At 38.0% G+C, this 24,534-nt stretch overlaps 1 protein-coding gene across 5 annotated transcripts in view; it reads right to left on the bottom strand.

Moving 5' to 3' along the window:
• AOX1 (aldehyde oxidase 1) overlaps nt 1-23,682 on the bottom strand; it is a 39,805-nt gene extending 16,123 nt beyond the window's left edge. For 4 of the 5 annotated variants that reach the window (XM_069022122.1, XM_069022121.1, XM_069022124.1 and 1 more), the window contains exons 1-22: nt 23,576-23,682; nt 22,573-22,630; nt 21,537-21,633; nt 19,687-19,795; nt 19,011-19,137; nt 18,066-18,127; nt 17,384-17,467; nt 16,473-16,553; nt 15,256-15,400; nt 14,994-15,086; nt 13,105-13,256; nt 12,767-12,860; nt 11,971-12,080; nt 10,944-11,128; nt 9,635-9,797; nt 8,293-8,385; nt 6,156-6,325; nt 4,746-4,872; nt 4,328-4,450; nt 3,071-3,167; nt 2,004-2,128; nt 408-541 (exon numbers count right to left, since the gene is read on the bottom strand). In XM_069022122.1, the coding sequence (XP_068878223.1) occupies nt 408-541; nt 2,004-2,128; nt 3,071-3,167; nt 4,328-4,450; nt 4,746-4,872; nt 6,156-6,325; nt 8,293-8,385; nt 9,635-9,797; nt 10,944-11,128; nt 11,971-12,080; nt 12,767-12,860; nt 13,105-13,256; nt 14,994-15,086; nt 15,256-15,400; nt 16,473-16,553; nt 17,384-17,467; nt 18,066-18,127; nt 19,011-19,137; nt 19,687-19,795; nt 21,537-21,633; nt 22,573-22,630; nt 23,576-23,635 (2,489 nt within the window). In that variant the 5' untranslated portion in view covers nt 23,636-23,682. The other variant, XM_069022123.1, reaches the window with a different exon arrangement.
• Nucleotides 23,683-24,534: the final 852 nt, after the last annotated feature.

Raw genomic sequence — 24,534 nt, 5'->3', positions numbered from 1 at the left:
TGAGGACTGAACTAGAACGACTTGTTCTTAAAAGCAGTTCCACTCATGAACCCTTCCTTCTGCATCCTGCTGTGTCAGTGAAGTTCACATCTGGATGGTTAATGTTGTGTTTTAATGTATGTACAATACAAAGTCTTAGTAGTTAGGGACTGGTCCTGTTGAGTATTTCTGGCTTATACTAATACCAACTTCTTGCAGCCCATTAATTTAGTTGAGGCTAGAGCTGCTTAATATAAGTAGTTCAACAAAACAAAGAAATGCAGCAAACAGTCTCACAAAACATGAAGTCAGGATTGTATGACTTTTTGACTAGCAGCTTTAGGAAAGGAGAAAGCATTTTAGACAAAATGGAAAACTTGTTTGCCTCATTTTCTTTTCCTATCCCAACACACACATACTGCACTTACTTGTGTGCTGCCACTGCAGCAACTGATGCCAGTAAGCCAGTTTTCAGGATTTTCCCACCAAAAGCTCCACCAACTCGTTTAACATGGCACATGATCCTGTTGGCTGGAACACCTAAACTCGCAGCTACTATCTCCTGTAAAACAAGTTTCAGTATGTTATGCCAACTCAAACTAAGCCTCAAAGTTAGGTTCTGAAATAGAAAACTTTTCTAGAAAAGGGTTCCATAGATGTTTCTATTCTTCTATCAGATGAATATAGTTTTTCCTTTGCCCTAGGTTAAAAAGCAAAGAAAGAATAACAACAAACTCTCAGCAGCACTCACATTTAAAATCTTTACCATGCAGACCATGAAAGGGCCACTGGTCAATGTGAAGAATAATACCTTTGGATTACATTAACTAAACAGTAAGAAGCTTCAGGTATAATAAAAATGGATTAGTATACAATTTCTACTGTTTTTATTACTAAGGTAATAAATTTTATTTTTATTTAAAATGAAACTTTTTAAATAATCTAAGGTCTTGCTAGTGTCAGGAATGTTTTTGCTTCAAATCATATTCACAAACACAAAGTTCTTCATGCTAATTGGCTATTGGCAATATAATAATAATGGAAATGATAAAGGGAGCTGAACTGGGCTTTGAATATTCAATGAACATTGAAAATACCAATGTTGAGTCTGAAATACCATCAGTTTCATGCATTAGAGCTATTGCTATGTAGGCCACAAGCTATGGCAGCTTTGCTTTGTCATTTACCACCATGAAAATGATCAGAAGGCTAGAACACCTCTACTCTGAAGAAAGACTGAGAAACTTGGAGTTGTTCAGCCAGGAGAAGACAGCTCCAGGGAGACTTTACTGTGGCCTTTCAAAATATAAAGAGGGTTTACAAGAAACAGAGCAAGACTTTTAGCAAAGTTTGTATTGACAGGACAAGGGGCCACAGTTTTAAAGTAAAACAGGGCAGGTTTAGAATGCACATCAGAAAGCATTTTTTTACAGTAAGAGTGGTGAGCCAAGGGAACAGATTGCCCAGACAAGCTGTGGACACCCCACCACTGAGAGTGCTCATGGGCACATTGGATGGGACTTTGAGAAATTTGGTCCAGGGAAAGATAACCCTGTCCATGGCAAGGGTGTTGAATTAAATAGTCTTTAAAGGTCCCTTGAAACCCAAACCAATCTAGGATTATGATTATGAGACTACTGCATGGAGTAGCACTCTCACCTACAGCTAGTTAAGACTTGGTCAGATCCTCAGCGGGTTCTGATTCTGTAGGGAACAGATTGATCCTCAGTCCAACAGAAAGCTAACAGAGATGGAGGAACCTTAGCCCTCCACAGGGAGTTTTTCATGCCTACAGTAGTGGAGTATGAAGTACTTCATTCAAAGGGAAAGAAGAGCTTTATCTTGACAGTGTAGTGCTCAGTGTTTACCAGAATACAGCAGTACTACAAAGTAGCTGTTACTGGACAATCCAGATGGGCAATTTCATCTTTCTATGGCTTCTGCTCATACAGATTTGTAAACCAAACTTTAAAAGCTCTATTGTCACAAGTCTAAACACTTTCTCTGAGAATGCTCTGTATTACCTGAATAATTGCTGGATGCTGTGTTGACACATACATATCCATTTCTTTATCCTCTCCTTTTGGAACAGCAAGCATACTCTGAGTCTCCATGTAAAAGTGTTTCTGTCCGCCAATGCAAATCTCCCCTGACCCAATGAGAAAAACACAAGTGTTACTGAGGGAAAAGGACAGAAGAAATAAACTAGAGAAGAACTAACAGCCCATCATAATTTAAATTATGGCAATCAGTATCAAATCCTCTGATACTCCTTGTGTGAAAGAGCAACACCTAAAATAAAAATACAAATTAAAATCCTTGTAATATATTAAATCTGTCTTACTCCAGTAGCATCACCAGAACTGGATTAAGAGTAGAACAATATTGCCCACAAGTGGTGACAACAATAAGTAAAACATAGATAAGTTAAACAAAACATGCACATACTGGACCAGGTGAAGAAGAGGGACACCAAGATCATCAGGGAGCTGAACCACAGGATGCATGACAAGAGGTTAAGAGAACTAAATTTATTCACCCAAAAGAAGAAAAGGTTTAAGAAGAGATCTTATTGTTGTCTACAACTACCTAATGGAAGGGTGTAGACAAGAGCAAGCCAGACTGTTCTCAGAGGTGTAGAGTGGAAGGATAAGAGGCGGCAATGAACACAAGAAATTCCAGCTAGATAGAAGAAAAATCAAAATCAGCATGAAAGCTGTGAAACACTGGAACAGGGGCCTATAGATGTTGCATAATCTCCATATCTGGAGATACTAAAACCATGACAGGACATGGCCCTTAATAACCTGCTCTAACCAGACCTGCTTTAAGCAGGAGGTTGGACTAGAAGACACCCTTCCAACCTAATTATTCTGTAACTTTTTTCAAGAACAGATGATGCAAAAAGCTTGAATGTAGTAGCAGAACAACAATACACTAGGTTTAGTCATGTTGTCTTCCAAGTGCCCAAGAGTTTTCTCATGCCTAATGACTATATGGAAAAAAGGTGGAACTGGGACTGGAAGAGCAGACAGCCAAAGCCAAATACTGACAACCAAAAATTTTTCATCAAATGTATTCTGCAGTTTACCTTCAATTATATTATCAACAGTTTCAAATGCCTCATCAACGTTTCCTTGTTCTAATTTTCTTTTTGGCTCAAAGAACGAGTTGTGCTTTATAGCTTCCTGCAACGGAGAATAAGAGAAATAGGAGTTTTAAAGTATTTTTAAGATTCCCAGCTTGTTGCAGCATTTTAGTCTCAGGACCAACACCATTGTCTTCAGAGACTGGAATCACCAGCTACCAAAGTCAATGAACAACTGTACGTCATCACTTTACTGTCACTGTTGAGTTTGTTTATTTAATTCCAGCAATTCTTTCCTGATGTATCTTGTGTAACTGATGATTGCAGTTTCTGAAGGAAATACATGCAGTTTATTCAACCTGCTCTTCCCTGTCATACATCCAGGAACTGACCAAGACACCACAGAGTAAGAATGCAACCACATTATCCAAAGAGTGCTGCCATTAAGAGGGGAAGAAATCACAAGGACTAAGTAAAGGTGGAATCTAATTAATAAAGTAGCATTTGCTTTATTTCTAATAAGAAATAAATTTCAATTCTAATGACATGTTAACAAAATTTGCCAGTCTTTAAGAAGAGACTACTTCTATTTTTCTATCAGAAAGATTGTTCCATTAGACCACACACACATTATTAAAACAAGCTGTGAATTGACTACCAGAACTGATGTTGGCTCCCTACCAAGTGTGTCCTTTTTTCCTTACTTCTACTCTCTTCAATCCAGGATAAATCCATATTCCCTGGGACTCCCACATTACATTTCTAAAATGTTGTACATCCCTAACACCTTTCCTTCATATTCCCTCAATGATTTCTATGTCTCCAGCCTAGCTTTCAAGCTAGGCAACAGATAAAAATGCTAGAGATAATCAGGAGCTGACGGTTAGCCAGTATACACATGCTGACTGACCAGCTGGTAGCTACCAAAAAATTAGAAATCAGCATGCTCATTGCCTTTTCCTCACTGGGAACATTAGGAGAGTTCTTTTTTTTTTGCATTCTAATGTTTATTATTGTAAAACTTGTGACACCTGCATAATTTTGAAACTGTTGCCTGTCTATCAAAAGTGGTCAAAATAAGACAAAAGGTTAAAAATTTATTTACAAGGAGATACTCAGACTGGTTAATTGGATGCTCATATTCATATTCATATTGTTTTCTTTAAAAATCCTATTTAAAAATCAACTAAAGAGTGTGAACTGCTGCTTCCATTAATTAAATTGGTAAAAAAATAAAAAGGCAGAAGAAATTATTAGTACCTCAATTGTTAAAATTACTGGTTCCAGCATTTCATACTCTATCTTCACTTTTGCAGCTGCTTGTTTGGCATGAACATCTGAATCTGCGACCACAGCACAGACAATCTGACCCACACAAATCACCTGTAAAATACACATCACATAATGGTATGGTAGATTCAAACAATTCCTGTATGGGCTATTGGTATTCTTCTTTTTACATAACCACTACTTATGTTTCCTGTTCAGAAGTCTTCTTTGACTTAGGATTTTTGTATTTTTAGATCATCCATGAAGCTAACAAATTACAAAAATACCACTGTAACTAAAGAATCAAGGAAAATATTGTATTCAGAAATGGATAGTGGGAGAATGGAAGGCTGGAGTAAAAAAACAGTTAAAATTAAGAAAATCAGTCGTAAAAAGATTGTAGTTATACCTTGTTTCTCGCAAATATAATCTCTGGATCATCAGAAAAATAAAACTCATTTGCAGCTGGCACATCATGAGCTGTTATGACATCGAACACACCTGCTCCTTTTAGGGCCTCTGAGGTATCTACAGATCTGATTGGGATATGGGAAGAGAGAAGTGTAATTTGTTAGTTTTACAAAGTGTTCACAGAGGAAGGGCTTTCAACACAGAAGTATATTTCTTGTACTACTGAGATCTGCTCATAGGCTTACACAACTGTTCTTTCTGTCTCTGGCATGTGAAGAAGTGCAGGTAAAAGACAAATTAAGATTCTACTAATCTGCTTCATTTCTAGGAGATACTTTAGATACAACAATCATTGGCTCATTAGATTGCCTGAACTGCACTGGTTTAATAAAGATCATTGCACTATCATGATACTACAACTGCAACTTTCTAAGACCTCACATCTTACACATACACCTAAAGATGCAAATATGCACGTTCAGGTGGAGGATTCACATAGAGAGATATAACAGAAATGACAAGATCAGTATAAATGGAGAAGGAATGGAAATGCCTAGGTGTAGAAGGATCAGAAGGAACAGCAGAGGGTCTATGGGAACAGCATATTTTGATAGCATCTAGTTCAGCAGGTCATCAGATCCCAGCACTTGTACAGGCATCTTCTCTGGACACCCAGATCAGAAGACAAATGAGACTGAATAGATCCTACTGACTCACAGAGATGGGGGTGATGCCAGTTCTGTGGTGGTACCAAAAAGAGGGCTGCCAAACCCAGCACTGACCTAAGAATAAGCCAGGAAATATGACAAGCACTCTGTAGCTAGAAGCCCCAGTCCTGTCTGTCATGACGATTAATCACAACTAGATCACTTGAATATGTCTTGGTGCCTAAATGTTGAACAAACTGCTAGAATGGGTGTATCTTGGCAGCATAAAAGCATATGTGAAAACAGTTTTCTTGCAAAATAAAATCCTCTTCTTCCCCCTTCTCTCCTGTAAGCCTCATATGAGCTTTGCCACCTTGTTGCTGCAATGTTGCAACACTATTTCCTACATTTTGAACAATTTTCCTCTTTCATCATAGAGGTGAGGTTTCAAAGCAGTATTGGTAACACTGAATCTCAAAGTCTGCTTGCACTGCACCGCTAAGCCCTTTGTAGAGGTAGCTAGGCTAGCTCTGGGCTGGCTTATGGACCAGAAACAGTTCACTCTTACTAGTACAGTAAAATGGGGTGAGACACTTAAATCCTAACAAACCCTTCTACTAGTGCAACAATACTGCTTCCAGCATGGATTTGCCTGCAGGTATCAGGCATGCTGTTCTGTACACGTGACTCATTAGTCTCTCTAAAAATCTGAGGCAGCAATTCATGATAACACTTTCTTCAGGTCCATTTTGAACACTTACACAATCTTAGCATGAGCTCTGGAACTAGTGACGGCAGCCAGGAAAAGCTCCCCATCCACAGAAGGAAGGTCATCAATGTAGACTGCTTCACCAGTGGCGTGCTTTAGCCCAGACTGGTGCATAATGGGCCGTCCTACAGGGTCCTGGGGAGACTGACTCGGCTCTATGTCCTGTACAGGCAAAAACACACACCCAGCACCCCCAAACAGTTAAAAAAAGAACAGTCCTGTTATTCTTACAGCAATCAGAAAACCTGATGACCAAACAACTGCTCATACTATCATCTTGTGGTTCAACATTGAAAGAGATGTGGCTGCAGGATGTGACTGCTGCTCCTGGGGATTTCTTTCTCCTCTTCTCTTATGTACCCTTCTGAGAACACCACATGGGTTTGTTTACTTGGATTTTTTTCCTGAACTATTTATATCAAAGTGACAAACCCAGCACTTTTTCAGAAGGACAGTTTCCTCCCTTACTGAACGGTGTCATGAAGTTTGATAATTTTCCGAATTATTCTCACAAGATTCTGCTCTGAATGTTATCAGTGTCTGGTAGTGTATTGTGGGCTATTTGCAATCATTTCTAGGATTTGTCTTCCTCACTGAAAGATTGCAACTGATCAATGTAAATCAATGAGAAAACGTTGGCTAAATATTTTCTTCCCAATTATTTCCTTGCACCCATGTATGAATTTAGTGTCTTATTAATCTTACTTTGCTAAGTTTTTTGAAAATTAATTTGGTGTTTCCAGTTAAATCTGCCACATCAACTAATGTTACCAACTTCCAGAACACCTTTCCAATTTTTGGGTCAGTATTCATGCTAACTTTTTCCTTTTCTACATTTAGAATTAGTTAATAGCTTACAACTTAAAATGTTTTTACTCCTAAAGCTTCCAGCACACAGGTGTTCTGGCTACACACTCCTACCTCCTGCACTTTCTGGTACACCGTCTGCTATTGGCACAAAGTCAAGAACAAACACTCATCACTTGACTGCCTAAAGATCCTCAAATGGATGTCTCAGCCAAATCACTTCAACTTTTCCACAGCAGAATGACAAGGTGTTTGGATTTCAGGATACACGTTCACTTTTTCCTCTTAATTTTAGAAGCTTAATAATATCCAAATGAAGGAGTGCAGACAAAAAACACAGCCTTACAAAATCTAGATAGAAATTTAAAGCAGAAAAACTCAGATTTTCTGGGTTTCTAAATTTCTATTGCTCAGCACTGATTGATCTGAGTAACAAATTGTTTCAATAGCTGTTGTTCAGTCACTTTATTACAGATGGGGAATAAATTGGGGAAAAGTCACAAAGAAATAGTCTCCTTGACCCTGGCTCCTTTTATTGCCTGTAGTCTTTTTTTTTTTTTAATACGAATAATAACAACTCTGAAGGAAACCGAAGATAACAACTTGAACAAATTTAAAGTACTTAAAGATAAAGTGTTATTCTAGGGAATATCCAAAAATTTAAAAAAAAAAAATTACCTATATTTCATTTTAATTTTTCTTTAGGTTTTCAAAAGCTGGATATTTTGACTTGTGTATTGAGGGTGTCAAAATATCAAAAATCCTTGTGGGTGTTTCCACCATAATCTATTTATATGGTGAGCTCAGAAAATACTAAATGTGTCCTTTGCTGCTCTCTACTGTTGATTTAGGACAACCTGCTCGTGTTAACTTGAGCAGACAGCATCACACTCCATCGTAATTCCTAAATCTACAGTAAGACCTAAGAGCCCTCTGAGATCTTGAGACAAGAATATTGTAGCTATACTATAGTATATATATATATTATACCTGGGATTTTCAGTGTTTTTTGTTTCCATCTAATTTCTTTCTAATTGGGTTGCACACTGAAATATACCAATTTTAAGCAGTCTGACAAAGGAGTTTGCTTAGCATATTTATCTTTAAAGAACTGTCTAGAAAAAGTGAGTATCCCAAGAATCTTATTTTACAAACAAGAATTCTCCAATTGAGATACAATTAAAACCAACCACTAAAAGCCTCTTGCTTCCAGTCCTTCAGGAAAATCTGTACCTGACCTTCAAACCAGGGCTCATGCTTGAACCATGACTTTTTACCAATTCTTATGAAGCACAAAACAATGTCAGAATGAAATCACTTGCCTGGTACATTTGGATACTCTGGGGCATTCTGGTTTTGAAATCTTGTAGGACACTTCTGTATTCCATAGGTATGCCAGGATAGTGGCAAGGATCCTGAAAAGGAAGCAAATTACTACTAAAACCCACATTTTGAACGTTCCAATTAAAAAAGCCAACAACCAAAATCAAATACAAAGTCTTTATACAGGAAAGTCTTTCCAGACTCAAACTGGAAAGGCTCTAAAATAACAATTTGAAAACAATGTAGAGGTTTTAGATTTCATTAAATAATATTTTAAAATATATTGGATTCAACAAATACGCTTTTTAAAGTAAGCAAGTAAAGTAGGGATAGACAGAGGAGCTTTGTTTTGAGGTCAGATCAAAACGGGCGCAGAATCACTCCTGGTAAGAGTCAATTACCTAGCAATGGCAATTTAGAGGAAAGAGCTCAAGGTAACACAGAAGAAAAACATATAAGGGATATTTTTCTCTGTAAGAATATATTTAAGACAAAAAGAAAAGTAAATTACACCTAGAATGTCTTGGCAAGTGAAATTTTAGTGTCCTCATCTCCCAGTCAACAGCTCATACAAGGAGTGCTGGTTTAACATATACAGTTGTTTTCCAAAGCCTTTATTTCTATTTCATCTCTTTCTGTTTTGAACTACAGACAGATAAAGATCTCTTGTATATTTTCTTTGGGCCTGAGAACTTGATACTGATACGTTGTTGTATTAGTATTTCTCAAATGTCTTTTAAAGCCTAATGTCCAAGGTAAAGATATCTGAGCATCTAAAATTTAAATGGGCATCTCTCTATCAATCTCTTTAGGAGTTAAACACTTAAGTTATTGTATAGCTCTGACACCAAAGACAACGATTTAGCACACTGTACAAACTGCAAGCACTAACAGAAAGCAAGAACACCCCTTTTATTTGTTTGCACAAGAGCACACATGGGGAATGCTTGGTTTGCTCAGCACAGAGGAGACTCAAGAGAGACCTCACTGAGGTCTTCAAGATCCTCACCAGAGAAAGTGGAGGGGCAGGTACCAAGCTCTTCACTCTGCTGACCAGTGACAGGACTCGAGAAAATGGCACGAAGCCAAGTGGGGAGAGCTTTAGATTGTATATCAGGATGAGATTTTTTGCCAAGAAAGTGTTTGAGCACTGGAACAGGCTCCCCAGAAAGTGGTCACAGCCCCTAGCCTGAGTTCAAAAAGCTTTGGAAAATGTTATCAGGCACATGGTGGGACTCCTGCGGTGTTCTGTGCAGGGCCAGGAGTGGGACTCAATGATCCTGATGGGTCTCTTCTAACTCAGTATGTTCTGTGATTTTATGATTCTATGAACTAATTTACCATTGTCTTCAATGACTGCGATACTTCCAGGAAAAATCTGTAGAAGAAACTGACCATCAAAGTTTTCTTATAGTCTATATTTTCACCTCCAGCTGAACCTGGAAGAGCAATTTCTTTAAGAACTAGTCTGCATGCTTCATCCAACATTTTTTCATTCCAGTGTCTGTTAGGAAGAATAATAGATACAATCAGACCAGGACTAATAAAAAAGTAAATACAAATTGCAGTAATACATGTGTGCCATGGACCACAGGCATAATCCTGCTCACAGTGAAGCCAAAATATTGATTCTAATAATGTCTACAATTTTTAAAATGGTGTGGATCAATGCTGCTCACAGAACTGAGCTCCTGTAAGTAAATGGAATTAAGTGCTATGCCAACATTTTTAAAATAAACAAGTAAATAATTAAACAAACCCTATTACAGCTTTAAAGCTCCTTTAGCAGTCTTACAGATTCTCACCATATTACAGAAAGTATCCTACATTTGAAGAAAAGAAGATAAAGATATAGATGCAATATGTAGATACTTTCAAGGGATCTAGCTAGTTGTTACATTTCCTGAAAGGGCTGTCTTCTTCAAGTATCTCAACACTGTTAATTCTCTGTAGTTACACAACCCTAGATATCAAAATATTAGTCTGTTAGACTAAATTTAATCATGTAAGGGATCAAAAAATAATGAGTACTTCAACTAATGAAACAGTTGCATATTAAATGGCAAAACAGGCCAGTAGGGCTTTGTTTAGTGCTGTTTTTATGTTGCTTGAATTATTTGCAATTTTTTTCCTCCAAAGCTTGGAAAGGTGCTGCAAACTGGGAGGGAAAATCGGGGACTAATTCTTGAGATTACTGGGACCTTGTAGATGAAGAGGTATTGAAAAAGTGAAGACTTGACTTTGTGCTTCTAACTTTATTGGGCACATCTGAACTTCTCAAACTGTGTAGCTTTTAGACACAAGCTGAAGGACTCATGAACACTGATATGAGGGGATAATCAAATGTACAAGATACAGCGTAATTTACCAATATTTGGGTTTATGTGCACAACTGACTGATGTGTACCTCATCCACCTATCTCACAGCTCATCTGTCTTATCTCTGCATAATTCACACTGGAGTTCGTGTGCAAACTCCAAAATGTAACAATCCTGAAAAGTCATCATTAAGGCTTGATCATTCACTTGAACATACAGGGCATCAGTCAGGCAAATGAAATCCTTCTGCATTTTCATGTCCCAAGGAACACGAACCAAAGCTTTCAAAGTCCATTTACGCAGAGACACAGACAAGACAGAGAAATTTTACCTTCCAATAAGTGTCCAACAGGTTTGTTTTGCACAGACTGTTGTCAAGACAGCACCTCCATAGAAAATGCTTAGATCCTTTATAATGTCTGTACCTTCTTCAAAAAGGACTCTCATCCCAGCATTGGTTATTGGAAGAGCATTTTCCCGTCTTGGTGCTTGTCGAAATGCAGAGACATACTCCCCCTGAGCAAGATGAAGTGCAGACATGTAAGTATCTGAAAGCAGAACTTGTTATTGCACTATGAGAAGCAAGAGAACAAAAAATGAAAAGCACAAATTCAATTTCCTGAGCATTCAAGACCATGCACATTCTTCTCTTGACCTTTCAGTAGCTTTACCATCTTTGATTTTCTAGCAACTCATACCCAATCCTCCATCACCTATACAGTTCAGATGACCTAGATTTTTCATGGTAAATAGCTGGAAGACAGGGATCTTGTGGAGTGGGGTCGTATTTACAACAAGGCCGTAAGTTGAGAGGCTTCAAAGTATTGCCAAACTTCAGTATTCAGATAACAGGACCCATAATTCTCTTAGAAGATCCCCTATCCACTCTTGCAAACCCAGTATCAGTTAAAGACTATCATTCAGTTCAATAACATTTATGGAACCACCACACACACATCCAATCTTATCCCATTTTAAAGAAAAATCCTCAAGAGACAACAGTGCTTTACCTACTTGATGCCAGCCATATCACAGGTGAGCAGCCTGCTTTGGTAAGCACAATGGCAGCTTGTCCAAGACCCCTTTCTGTAGGGGATCTAGACAATTGCTGTTGCCCTCATCATTTTAGGACAAACTGTTGTCTAAATTTTACTCTTTATATAGCATCACCAGCTACCTGCTGAGTTGTGTTTTTTGGCTGAAACTGATAGTGTGGCACTGAAATGAATAAACATAAGGAATTCAGAAAGCTAGCAGTAACATTGCTAGTTTAAACAGATGGATTATGCCTCCTTCTGCTCTTTATTTCATAGTCTTTAACTCTGCTTAAAGCAGATCTAAACAAACTAACAACTTACCTTCCTAGAATGGGGAATATGGATAGAGACTAAGATCTCTTCTGGTGTAATGGTATTGTTACCAACTCCATCTGCAAAAATATCACTCACAGGAATCTGTCGCTTTTGTCCTAAAAAAAAAATCCCAAATCCAGAAAATTCCATACAATTGTGCAATTGACACATATCAATAGTATTTTAGTTGGCAAGAAATACCTGCTGCCTTCCTGAGTAAATAACCACTACAGTGTCCATAAAAGGTTATCAGTGATATGTTCTACAAATTCAAATAGTTGCTCCATCTTCCATAACATCATAATAACAGATTCCTAAAAAAGTACCCAGAGGTCAATCCCTATTCTGTAATCCTCCCTTTCGATACTGCCATGATTTTCCACCCTCACTCCTGTCAATCTGTTCCAAATCTCTGTAGCTGCTTTCTTTACTACCTTTCATTCTAAAACATAAAAAATGAGGAAGCAAACACAGTGGTAAAGAAATGCTGCAAAAGTAAAAAATTATTAGGGGGTGGGGTTTTTGGTGTTTAGGTTTTGGGTTTATTTCTTCTTTTCTTTGTTTGCTTTTCCCCTGAGATTCTGAACATTTCCAGGAGTCCAGAAAGAAATAAATGCTATTACTTTTTCCTTCTGATATTTTATTCTAAAAGTGACCGTACTTGTTGTTCTACGATACGTTATGAAAGTTAAATTTTTCAGAAGAGAAGATGATAAAATTCTGCAAGGAACCTAAACCTCCATGAGTCCTTTAAACACTTAAAACTTCATTTATGCTACAGAGACAGGCTATTTTGTCCTACCTCTTGAAGCCAGATTGAGCATGCAGTTGCTGGCTGCCAGAACAGGATTCAAGTCTGAGGTTGATTTTCTACTTATGATGTTTCCGCCAAATGACTTGGAAAAAAAGAAAGTAATTTATGTTACCTTTCTCTATAACCTTCATATTTTTATGTTAAGTGACAATAAGACATGCAGAATATATATACATTTATACATATTGAAAGCTCAAAAAAGAGGTATTGATAGAAAATTCATGGCAAAATCAAAACTTAAAATGCAAGTTTTACATGTAGTCAGGATCAATTTCACATTTATTACAGTTTTTTCAAATTTTAATTGCAAGTCATTCACAACATACAGCAACATTTCTTATCTGTTCTCCTCCCAGAGTTATTAATTGCTGCAAGACAGCATGGAAAACCCTTGTCTTCTCTTCAGGGAACTCCACAATTGCATTTGTCAAGGTGTCTTTCACTAGAGAGAGGCTGCAGGCAGCTCCCAGAGTTAATCCTGTAACCAAAAGATGATGAAAGTGTAATGTGTGCATTGCTTCACTGCCTGGGTTTTAAAGTGTGTTCAGACTGTAGACTAGGACAGCTCATGTGGGCTACAGGCAGATAAAAGGAGAGGGGCCTTTGCATTTTAAAGGAACTGGAACCTTTCATTTCAGGAGACTGAGGGTGAAATCTCTAGAAATGATGAGAATGAATTAATACCTCACCTCTTCTGCACAAAGGGAAATCCTTTCTCTGCTTCCAGCTGCACCTTGCAATCCCAACTCTTTCCCTTGCATCTTGCTTTGACTGAGTAAACGTTTAGGAGACGTTTCACACAAAGGTGAGTCAGCTTCAAAATGCTTTCAACAGACTCTTCCTATTTTTAAGCACGATTTTCATCCTTATTTGATCTAGCTTTGCATATGTACCTTTTAGGTATTCTTCTAAGGTGTGGGTAGGTAGCATTGGCAACAAAACCCCTAACAGTCCTAACAATGAAGATAGTATTCTTTTTCCCACTAGAAAGACAACTTATATGCATTTATTTAAGATTTTTTTTTGGTAAGATTATACTTCTAATTTTTTTTTAAATGGTACACAGTTTCTTTCTATTCAAAATAATTATTTGCATAATAGATGTATATTTTCAAAGAATACTGGGATTCAATAAAATATAAATGAAAAAATATATAAATTTAATTAATTTTAATCAAGCAAAGCAATGTTAAATTTTTTGTATTTAAAAGCAAAATTTAATCAAAACATGTTTTGCATTTAAATCGGATTAAGGAGAGGAAATGTTATTTCTGGCTAGCAAACTGAACTGCATATCTCTTGTTTTTGAACTAGTAAGTCTCACCTTTGCATATCTAGGTTTTATTTACACACTTTAAAAAAGCAGTAAGCATTCTCCCGGCTTCTTTTCAATTCCTAGCTACTTTTCAGCTAAGTAAAAACTAGTTTTTGAATAGAACTGGATGACCGATCCGAAATAAAATACATATTCTAAATGCAATGACAGAACTATCAAACACAGTTCACCACTTTAAAAAAGTGGCTTCAGGCATATAGGAAGTAATTTCATCAGATATGACTTTCTTTAAAACTTTGGCTGTAAACTTGTACAAGGTAATTTTTATTCAATTAATTTAGACTATTACAGTAAGTTGAAACCTATTTCTAGTTGTATTTCTAATCCACCAGAATTTATTTAAAACCCAAAGCCTGGGTCTAATTTTAACTAAAAAAACCTCCATGCTTATTATAAACAAGTAAGTTGAGGTACAAAATTTTAACCTATTATAATTAATGCTGTTATGATTGAGAACAAGATTAGTCAATGCATATTAGCAAAGCCAGTTTAATCACAGCCTTTTTTCTAATGTAAACAAGCATGCCACAGCTAACTCTCACTGTGGTTCTGTATGGGTCTCTCTCAGCTAACCTGCAGAGCCCAGCACAGCAATCACAAAGCACATACTGCATGACTTGGCACCAGAACCAGTATTACCAGAATAATCACCCTTGCACTAAGGCCCAAGTTAATATTGCTGGTCAGCTCTGCACTGCATTGCGAAGACAAAACCATCCTGCACTGGAATGTTGGCAACAGCCCCCTTGACCTGGGAAAGAACCAAGCATGCTTAGGAATGAGTTGCACAGCATTTCACACCTTCAGTGCTATGGAATGGTGCAGCATTCCTTACTGCAAAGAAATCTCCTATTTCTGAATAAAGTAAAGTCTACTAACCATCATCTGTGTATTTCAGCACATTCAGATCTGGGATCCTTGCAGGAGCAATAAGAACTGGATGGAACACACCTCTAAATTTCATCTCAGGGCCTACAACATAAGAATAGACTTAGACAAAAGGCTTTTCCATAATGATGACTCCCACATAGTGGAACGCAACCTTAAGGATGAAGATGCAAAAAGAATGACAAATGTAGCCCCACTCCTCTCATGCACACTGGAAATACAGCAACAGGAGCCATTCTGGTCACATACATACCCACACTGGTGTTCCCAACCACAAGAGGTGCTTCAGGATGGGCAGCTTTCAGATCCAGTAGCTCATCCAAGCTTACAGGAGAAATCCATGTCACTCGCTTCCCACGAAAAAGCAGAGTTCTTTTTGGTTGACTTTCTGCCATTCTCTGATGGAGAAACATGGCAGATTTAAATATTTAGACATATAGACAGGTGTGAGGTCTAATAGACATTAGACTGAAAGTCAAAAATGTTCTTAACAGCAGTCCTACATAATCCTTCAAAACTGGACAAAAATGGGACAGAAATACTACACTGCATCTTTGCACAGTGGTGAAATTCAAGACTGTGTGGGTGAAATGTCTTCAGGTAATTCCAATGGGGTAATATACAAGATTGATAAGAAATAGTCCCCAAGCAAAAGATGTAGGAATAGCAATTGCTAAAACTGTTAGAAAAGTGATAAAAAATGCCTAGGGAGGTGTTACCCACTTAGCTTGCTTGGAGGTCACTAATGACACTGACAGCAGCATCCCCTTGTAGATTATGCATGCACTTAAGCGTGTCTGGCTGTTCTAGCACTGTTCACTGATCTCTTGGAAACACCTTGTGAACCAGCGCTGGTACAAACACACAGTCAAGAACTCCCATCCTACAGTTATCAACATTTCTCCAGAAGCAGTCAGCTAACTACAGAGAATTTGGCTTTGAATCTCTACACTGACAATAAAGTAAAACAAACAGCTTTCAGTTTTTCTAGGGCAAATACTGCTGCCAATAATTAGGGATGCCTAACACTTTCCATTTCAGCTATTTATATCTTTGACATTCCTTAATCACTGGGGCTAAACACTCCCTGATCTGGGTGGCTATCTCAGAAAAGACTAACAAAACTGTTAAGCCACAAAATTGTTTTCCAATGTTAAATAGTGTTTGCCATTCAGTTTACTGTAAAGTATATGTATCTTCAGCTGCTGGACTGAAAACCCAGTTTAGGTTGCTTCTTCATCTTCTCTAACACCTAACTCTGCACCTTCATTTTCCCAATATGATTTTTTTTTGGTATGTGAATATTCAAAAAGCTTACTGGACAAAAAACCAAAAATAAGTATAATAATGGTTGGACATTAAAATATTTTGACTTTTTTTCTGATGAATTCCTGCTAAGCTGGACTTAAGAATTAATTCTGAACAGATCTTAAGAATAGTCTATAAGTAGCAAAAGTTACCATTAATTACCATTAGTTCTGGAGGGAATATAAGCTCCTGGGTGGGATCTAAGGGCTGGAATTCATCTGTTGAAAACAGGCTAGTGGAGACCTTAAAAAGAAGACATGCAAAGAGCAAGAATTTTCTCTCATCATTAATTTCATAAAACAACAACAAAAGCAAAAGCAAAACCAAACCAGGAGACTCCCAGTGAAGTCAGTAAAAAATTAGCCATTTCATTATCATTCGGATTTGTTATTAAATCACCATGCATCATTTGGAGGTGATGAGGTGAAAGAAGTGTTCAATAACATTTTCTTGAATTTTACTGCTAACACAAATGACAGTTGAGAAGCAAGCAACTGAAGGACTAAATACAGGCTTCCTGTAGTTCTACTATAACAAAGTAGTTTCATGCCAACCTAGAGTACTCAAAACCCAAAGAAACAGATCAGATACTATTGAAAGAAAATTGAGAACAAAGTGAAATGTTTGTATGGATAAGAGGTTTCACATAAAATCACAATCACAGCTCTAATTTTTAAGGGCATATCAATTCTTCAGACTCAGGTCAGCAGTTTTCCTAAGTTTTCCTAAGTACTTAGACTCAGACCATCACTGATTATTGATTTAAGCAAATTTCACTTATGCCCGAATGTCTTGCACATTGTAATTCTCACTGTATGGGTAGACCTGAGACTATTAATATTACTGAAGAGCTGTTCAAATCTCAGCTCTGGAGATCCAAACTGCCTTATACCAACTATCTGATAGGCACTGCCTCCTCATAAAAATATACATATAGAATCCTCCATTTTTCAAAATATTTCCAAATTTCTTGTGAGGAATAATAAAATGTCTTATTTATCAAATAATATATGTAATATTCATTCTCTAAGTTTTATATTGAAGCAGGGTAGATAATATACTTAAAACTTCACCTTCTCTTCTTTGTTGTCAAACAAATCATCTTCCTGATCCAAGCAACACTTTCCATTCGCTTTCCTTTGACAACAAATGGATTCCTAAAATAGGAATATCCCATTAGTGAAATACTGCCCAGAATGGCAGTGAGTTAAAGCTGGTAAGAGTGACTCTGTATTTCAATAAAGTTCTAGATGAAGTTTAAGAACAAGCTGAATTAGAAGGATTAAGTGTTAAAGAAGTGATATTAAAAAAAAAAAAATTTAAAACACCAGATGTTGAAGTCCTTAATACAAAATAATTCTTACTATGTGGAATTCAGTTGACATTGTGAGAGCAGATGTAATGGTGTGTATTGCTTCCTCTACCAACTGTTCACTCCCATTTCTTCTCTATAGGTTTCTGACACACTGCATTGCATGATAAATTACTAAGAACCTGGACTGAAATTCTGCTTTTATTCATGCCAGTACTAACCCACAGTAAACCACATGGAGTTACTTCAGATTAGTCTTCATAATCCAGGCTAGACACCATGTTCATTTGTGTTAATCAATTTTTGTAATGGGTTGGGCCATTTACTCAGAACTACATCTCTTAACAGAGGGAAGTGATGATCTTAATGAAAATCTTGATGGCTTGTATATGCACATACATTGATAGGCCCAATCTAGTAATCCTATTGACACTACTTCTTACCTTACAGAAGGTTTTACAGGCATCCAGGATTGGTCTATATCCAGTACAGCGGCACAAGTTCCCTGAAGAAAGGAAATCAGTCAGAAAAGGCTTTGCTCTAAAGCACGTGGCTTTAGAATGTCATGTCTTTATGTGAGTCTTGTGTTTTTGAAGCTCAAGGAGAATTGTTAGCTCTCAGAAACACAAAAAAAGAACAGTGTCACAAGACTTACAACCCCGCAGCTCCTGACAAAAAACATGCTTGTTTCAAGGGGAGTATGAAATACTTTATATCTGCACTAGAGTGAATGCTGGCTACAGCTCAGTATGCAGGACAATAAGAGATTGTACAATGTTCTTCACCCACTCAAGATGTTGGTTTTTTTCCCCCTGACTTTTTTCTAGAGGTGAAAGAAGTTAACATTACACCTCTAATGTAATTCACCACACAGCAACAGGAAATGTCTTTGGCTCCACTGTGACTCTGGAGCACAACAGATGACAGAAGGCTATTTTACCTACAATAAATGCTCACACTTTCCCTTCTGAAGATAGTCTGCATCTCTCTGCCTTGTCTGTTTTAATCCTACCGCAAAGGGGCTGCCCTGTGAGGCTTATGACATTCTCAGCTCCAGATATAAAGGGACCTTGGAGATGCTCAGATGCAGCTCCTTCTCCAAGATAACATCATTTTTGCTCATCTGATTTAAAGCACTTCAAAAGACACATATGGGGATGTTTTGAACATCTGAAAAAATCCACAGCTCCCTGTTTCATTTTCCAGGAGAAAAGAACGACAGGGAATACAAAGCCTGCATCCAGCAGCAACTCTGCTGAGAAGCACAATTTGTAGGGGTACATCATCCATGCATGCAGGCATGTGTACTCACACAGACAGGCACTCACATACACAAAGCACCTGAAGAAATGCTTCACACCTGCAAACTAACAATTGGCAATATTTACCAGCCAGAGCTGCAATCATCTGCTCCGAAGTTGGTTCTGGGTGGTTTCTTAGCAAAGTGTATATGGACATCACCATTCCAGGTGTGCAGAAACCGCACTGGGAGCCATGGCACTTGGCAAGTCTTTCCTGAAATGAAATACCACAAACAGCACTCCTTCCAGCACTCACCTCCATTCTAACAAATGCTCTCTTAAATGGGAGATGCCACACAAAATGTTGCCTTCATAGTAAATCAGACTTTTGAATAAAACACTTTAAGCAATACCAAATGAGAATAATTATTTTGAGTCTGATGTTCAGGCGAATCTTACTAAAGAAGCTAATTAACCTTCAGTGGACTTCTGCCTTTTTGCATTTATACTAAAACATGAGCCAAAGAGACATTGTCCAAGATGTGCCATTAACCCAAACAGAGCAAAGCCTGACTCACTCCAACAATCCTTACATGCCAACTACTTGATCAGACTGTCAATATTAAAGTAAGATCCATTATGAGCCATATGTCATCAGCCTTGATTAATCAACCACCAGAAACCAGTGTTGTCCTCTGTTGTCATTTAGCAGGGAAAGCAACCATCTTAAGAAATTCCCATGCCCTAAAAGCACTGTCACTAAAGTCATCCCATACAAAAAAGAAATCAGTAATCTTTTTATATGGTGATACTGTACTCTCACCTGAACTGGATGAATCCTGGTTTTTGTACTTCCAACACCTTCCACTGTAGTCACTGCTGCACCATCCAAGGAGCAAATGGGAAGCAAACATGCATTGGCTGAATAGTGTCTTTGGAACACAAAGGAGAAAAAAACCCATTAATATTATTTTAATAAACAAGTGTGAATATTATTTTTCAGTCAACCAAGACATAGTTCATACTTACAAAGCAGCCACTATCAACATTTGGAATGAGAAGGGATCACTTTCTAGCTATGTCACTTGTCCCCAGTATAAAAACATATCTATGAGGACAATTCCATAGAATTTAGTTCTTCCTTAATAGTTCAGTCTTTTCTAATTGCCCTCTTGTCTCTCTTGCCCACAAGCAATCTGTCAACTGTATTTTGGAGGAGGAAGATAGGGAAGGGAAGATTGGTGTAGGAAGGAAGTAAAGAATTATTGCTTCAAGTTTATAATCAAACTTCTGATCCAAATTCTGATGTACAATAAATATCATACTAAATAGGAACAACACCCCAAAATGAAAATTCTTCAAAGCATTTCATAATTTTTATAAAATTATTTGGTTTTTCTAATACAGTTGAAATGTTTATTTTCAAGAGTCCATCTGCTTTAATTTCAGCTCTTTCATTAACTTTAAACATTTTCATTTGTGTTGCATTCCAATGTAATGCAACTGTACAAAAGGACAACTGGAACACTTTTTCCCCCCACCTAATAAACACTTCAATGCACAATGGCATGTAACCATTTAACAATTTGATTGGAGTTTTCTCAACTTAAAAGCAATTTATTCCAATTTTTAGCTTAATGAAACTTGGATTTTGAGTTTCAAAATATTTCTTTTTGTGGGTGGGGTGAAAGGGATGGAGTTCAGTATTAAAGGGCTGGTAAGTCTCAAACTTCTGCCTACCCTACCTTCCCACCAATGATATGACAGTGTGGTGGTTTTGGCTGGGATAGAGCTCATTTTCTTCACAGTAGCCAGTGGAAGGCTGTGTTTTGGATTTGTGCTGGAAACTGCTGATAACACAGGGATGTTTAGTTACGGCAGAGCAGGGCTTACACAGGGTCAAGGTCTTTTCTGCCTCTCATCCCACCCCACCAAGGAGGAGGCTGAGTGACACAAGAAACTGGGAGGGGACACAGCTGGGACAGCTGACCCAAAATGACCAAAGTCATATTCCATACAATATGGCATCATGTGCAGCATATAGAGCCAAGGGAAGAAGAAGAAAGGGTGGAAGGTTTGGAGTGATTGTGTTTGCCTTCCCAAATAACCATTACAGATGATGGTGTCCTGCTGTTCTGGTGATGGCTGGTCACCTGCCTGACGATGGGAAGTAGTGAGTAAATTACCTACTTTGCTTTGTTTCTACTACCAGCTTTTGTTTTATCTATTAAAATGTCTTTTCTCAAACCATGAGTTTTCTCTTTTGCTCTTCTGTTTCTCTCCCCATCCAACTCGGGGGAGTGAGCGAGCAGCTACCTGGTCCTCAGTTACCAGCTGGAGTTAAACTACCATACAGAGCTGCAGGGAGGAGCCACATTCCAGTGGTCATGCCGAAGGGTCTTATATTAATGCCTCCTAAAACCTCCTTGCAGGGGCTGTCAGTATTTATAAGTAAATCAAGCATTTGAGTATGATAGTTCAGCAAATTTACAATATAGCTGAACCAAAGTAATTTTAATAGCATTCTCTTCTTGGATTACAGTGACCTTTCCTCTAGATTCTTTTACTATTAAGTACAAGTTCTACAACTCTGTTTTTAAAGTTTCATATCTGGAAATGGTATCTACAATCATAAAATTCTCTGTGGTTTTCAAAATATTCAGTTAAGGATACCGTATCTTCTTGGAAGCTGGCTCATAAGTTGATATCATCACTGTGCAGGCACCACAGCCACCTCCTCCACAGCCATACTTAGTTCCTGTAAGATGGACTGAAAATGCTGTCATTAGGGAAAATAATTACGCAGTTCCATTCTGGTCTTTATTCTGCTCAAAGGCTTGAGACCACCTTTTTTCCTAAACCTCTAAGGAACATAGAATCAGTTTTGTATCATAGCATGTGTATCGGACTCCTTCCTATATTGGAATAAAATTTTCAGTGAAAGCAAGATTGAAGCTCAGGAATGACATGACCAAAATCATCTCCTCAACAGAAAACTTGATTATGCCTTATTTTGGAAGAGGAGTAAGTTGGGACAGAAAAGGGAAGTGAAAAATAGTTTTCCAAGTGAAAATATGAAAAGAAGAAATGTATAATGGGCAAACCAGCTGTATATCTGAAATTCCAGTGGAACACTAAAATCAATATCCCAGTTTCTCCCAGAAGGCCCATTTATAGTCAGGATATTTGCCTTGCATCTCATCTGAAAGATCACACTTCTGAGAGAAGTGCTCATTTCTGTGAATCTGGAACAGTGTTCAACCTGAAGCTGTGAATCAACAACCAGATAATTTAATGTTCCAAAGCCACCAAAAGGAAGATGCCTTTGTGCTCCTCAAAATTCCATCAGCCTCAGGTTTTCATCACACAATCTCCCCTTTACCAGGAGAGAGACTATCACAGAACTTGGAGACTTCTATTCTGTCAAGCTTTTTGTATACTGACCATGAGGTAGAAGGGGAGGAACACGGACATTCACTGTGCCTGATGGCATAACTTTGTGTGTTAAGAAACTAGGCTAAAAGTACAGCAGCTCAGTTGAAGAATATTTGGATTAAGAAAGAGACACCATTTAGTATGGTTGATTTATCTTAAAGGAATCACAACTTCCTTAATCTGGTAATTAAGCCTTGAATTAAAATTTACGGAAATTTTGCTTGAATAAGGCTTTCACATGAGTGACTTTAGGGAATAGACAAGAAAAGGATACGCCTCTTTCGCAGATAAGATAAGAGCATTTGTTCAGGATCAGCATTTTTCTCTATTATCTGCAGTAAGAAAGTAAAAACAAGCTTTAAGTAAGAAACCAAGGCCTTTCAAAATTCAGGGCACAGGCTACATTCCCACAAAAGCCAGAGGAAAATCCTTCTCTGGTTCCCACTCATAGAACTACACTAATTGCCAAACACTGCAGGAGAGTTTGGGCTCCTTCCGGAAATCCCTTTTCAGACAGATATGTTTCCAGAAAAGAAGTGTTAGTACTAAAAGTACCTTGCAAGTACTAAAAATAACTGCTGCTCAGTGAAATGTTATACTGAGGGAATTGACCTTCAGCCACATTAGAAAGAAAAATGCAGCAAAACTTTAGAGACAGCATAATGAACTAAGTAATGATTTGCAGATTTTAAAGTCTCCCTGGCACTCTGACGTACTGGAATAAACACTGGAGGAAGCCTGTAAGGCTATTGGCAGTAGCAATTTATTTTCTAGTTTTATTTATAGTAACTTTCATGAGCTGTACAAAAATGACAACAGAGAGCAACAGAAATACACACATTCTTGATCGAGTACAGTATTTCTTATTCCATCCCTTAGAATCAGCTAGTTCTGTACAGTTGCTCTGGATCAACAACCAGTCCTTGCAATATTATCTTTATGGTCAATAGTCCAAATTTGGGCACCGGAGTCCTGCTTTCAGTTGCACCTCTGAAAACCTGACACCATCAAAGACGAGAAGCCAGACACATCCAAATGAAAAAAGCGGTTTGCTTACCAGCCAAGTTTGATACCCAGCTGAAAGTGCGTTTCACTTTGACTCGTTTTTTCTTCCAAACACAGCAGACCTAGCCAAAATGGGATGCAACCATGCCTGCTCTTCTGGAGGTTTGTGTGAGGATTCAGTCACTCCCATGAATAAGCCTGAGGAAGTCAAATCTGTGCCCTTCACGGTTCCTTCTGGCCCAGCAGCCCCTCTTTCTCCGGGCTATACTTACCTTCCTCCCATTCACATAGAAAACGAGCTCCGCAGCCGCCGCGGCCCCTTGCAGAGGCATCGTTCGCAGCCCCAGAACTGCGAGCAGCAGGGAAGCCCTCGCTCTGCGGGGCGGGGCCGCGGCGCAGCGGGGCGGGCGGGGCCGCTCGGAGGGGTTCCCGCGCCCCGCCGGCACAACCCGACCCAAGGGGGAACACGGCCATCCGTCTCAATAGCTCCATCTGACTACAAATATTTATTTACTGCAGCCTTTTAAAGTGTTATTTAAGTGTTCAAAAGCTAAGCCATACCTCACATTTTCTCAAAGGACGTAGGTGCTCCTGTTGTCAGGTTCCTATAACAAAATCTTCAAGAGTAATTTTATACTGAGATAAAATCCAGCGATGTAGTGGTCATGAGACCAATGGGATTTTTGGTTATATTTGCATTCACAAAATAATCAGCAGTAAGGTCCGGGTATCATAATCATTTGTGCGGGCAAGGGTTTATAGAAACAAATATTTTCCTCTTTCCGTATAATCAAAATATATGGAATTAATTTCCTACAAAATTTCAAACAAAAATCTTTATAGGTGTAAAGTATTAAAATCAAAGAAAAGGAGAAGAAATTAGATTGAGTAAACATGAGAAAAAGCATCTTTGAAACTATAAAAAGAAGTTCAAATTACCTTAATCCTCAACAAAATTATCCTAATTCTTGGTGATGGCTACAAATTTATTTTATGTCAAAAATCATGAGCTGCTTTTACCTCATTTTCCTGAAAAGAGCTTCTAATATTTCAAATGACCTGGGAAAACAAGTACATTTAGTGAAGGTTCAAAGACAATGCAACATTCTTTATGCTGCTTTTATGTGATCATTTTGTGTAACAATTAAAAGAAATGCAACCTAGTGAAAGGAATGAGAAGGAGGTGTCTTTACAAACAAACTGTGGGCCTGATGGTAGATAAAGCCAGATA

Source organism: Aphelocoma coerulescens, chromosome 7 (assembly GCF_041296385.1).
Source record: "Aphelocoma coerulescens isolate FSJ_1873_10779 chromosome 7, UR_Acoe_1.0, whole genome shotgun sequence".
NCBI classification, from domain to species: Eukaryota; Metazoa; Chordata; class Aves; order Passeriformes; family Corvidae; genus Aphelocoma; species Aphelocoma coerulescens.
This window is presented reverse-complemented; position numbering and strand designations above follow the sequence as displayed.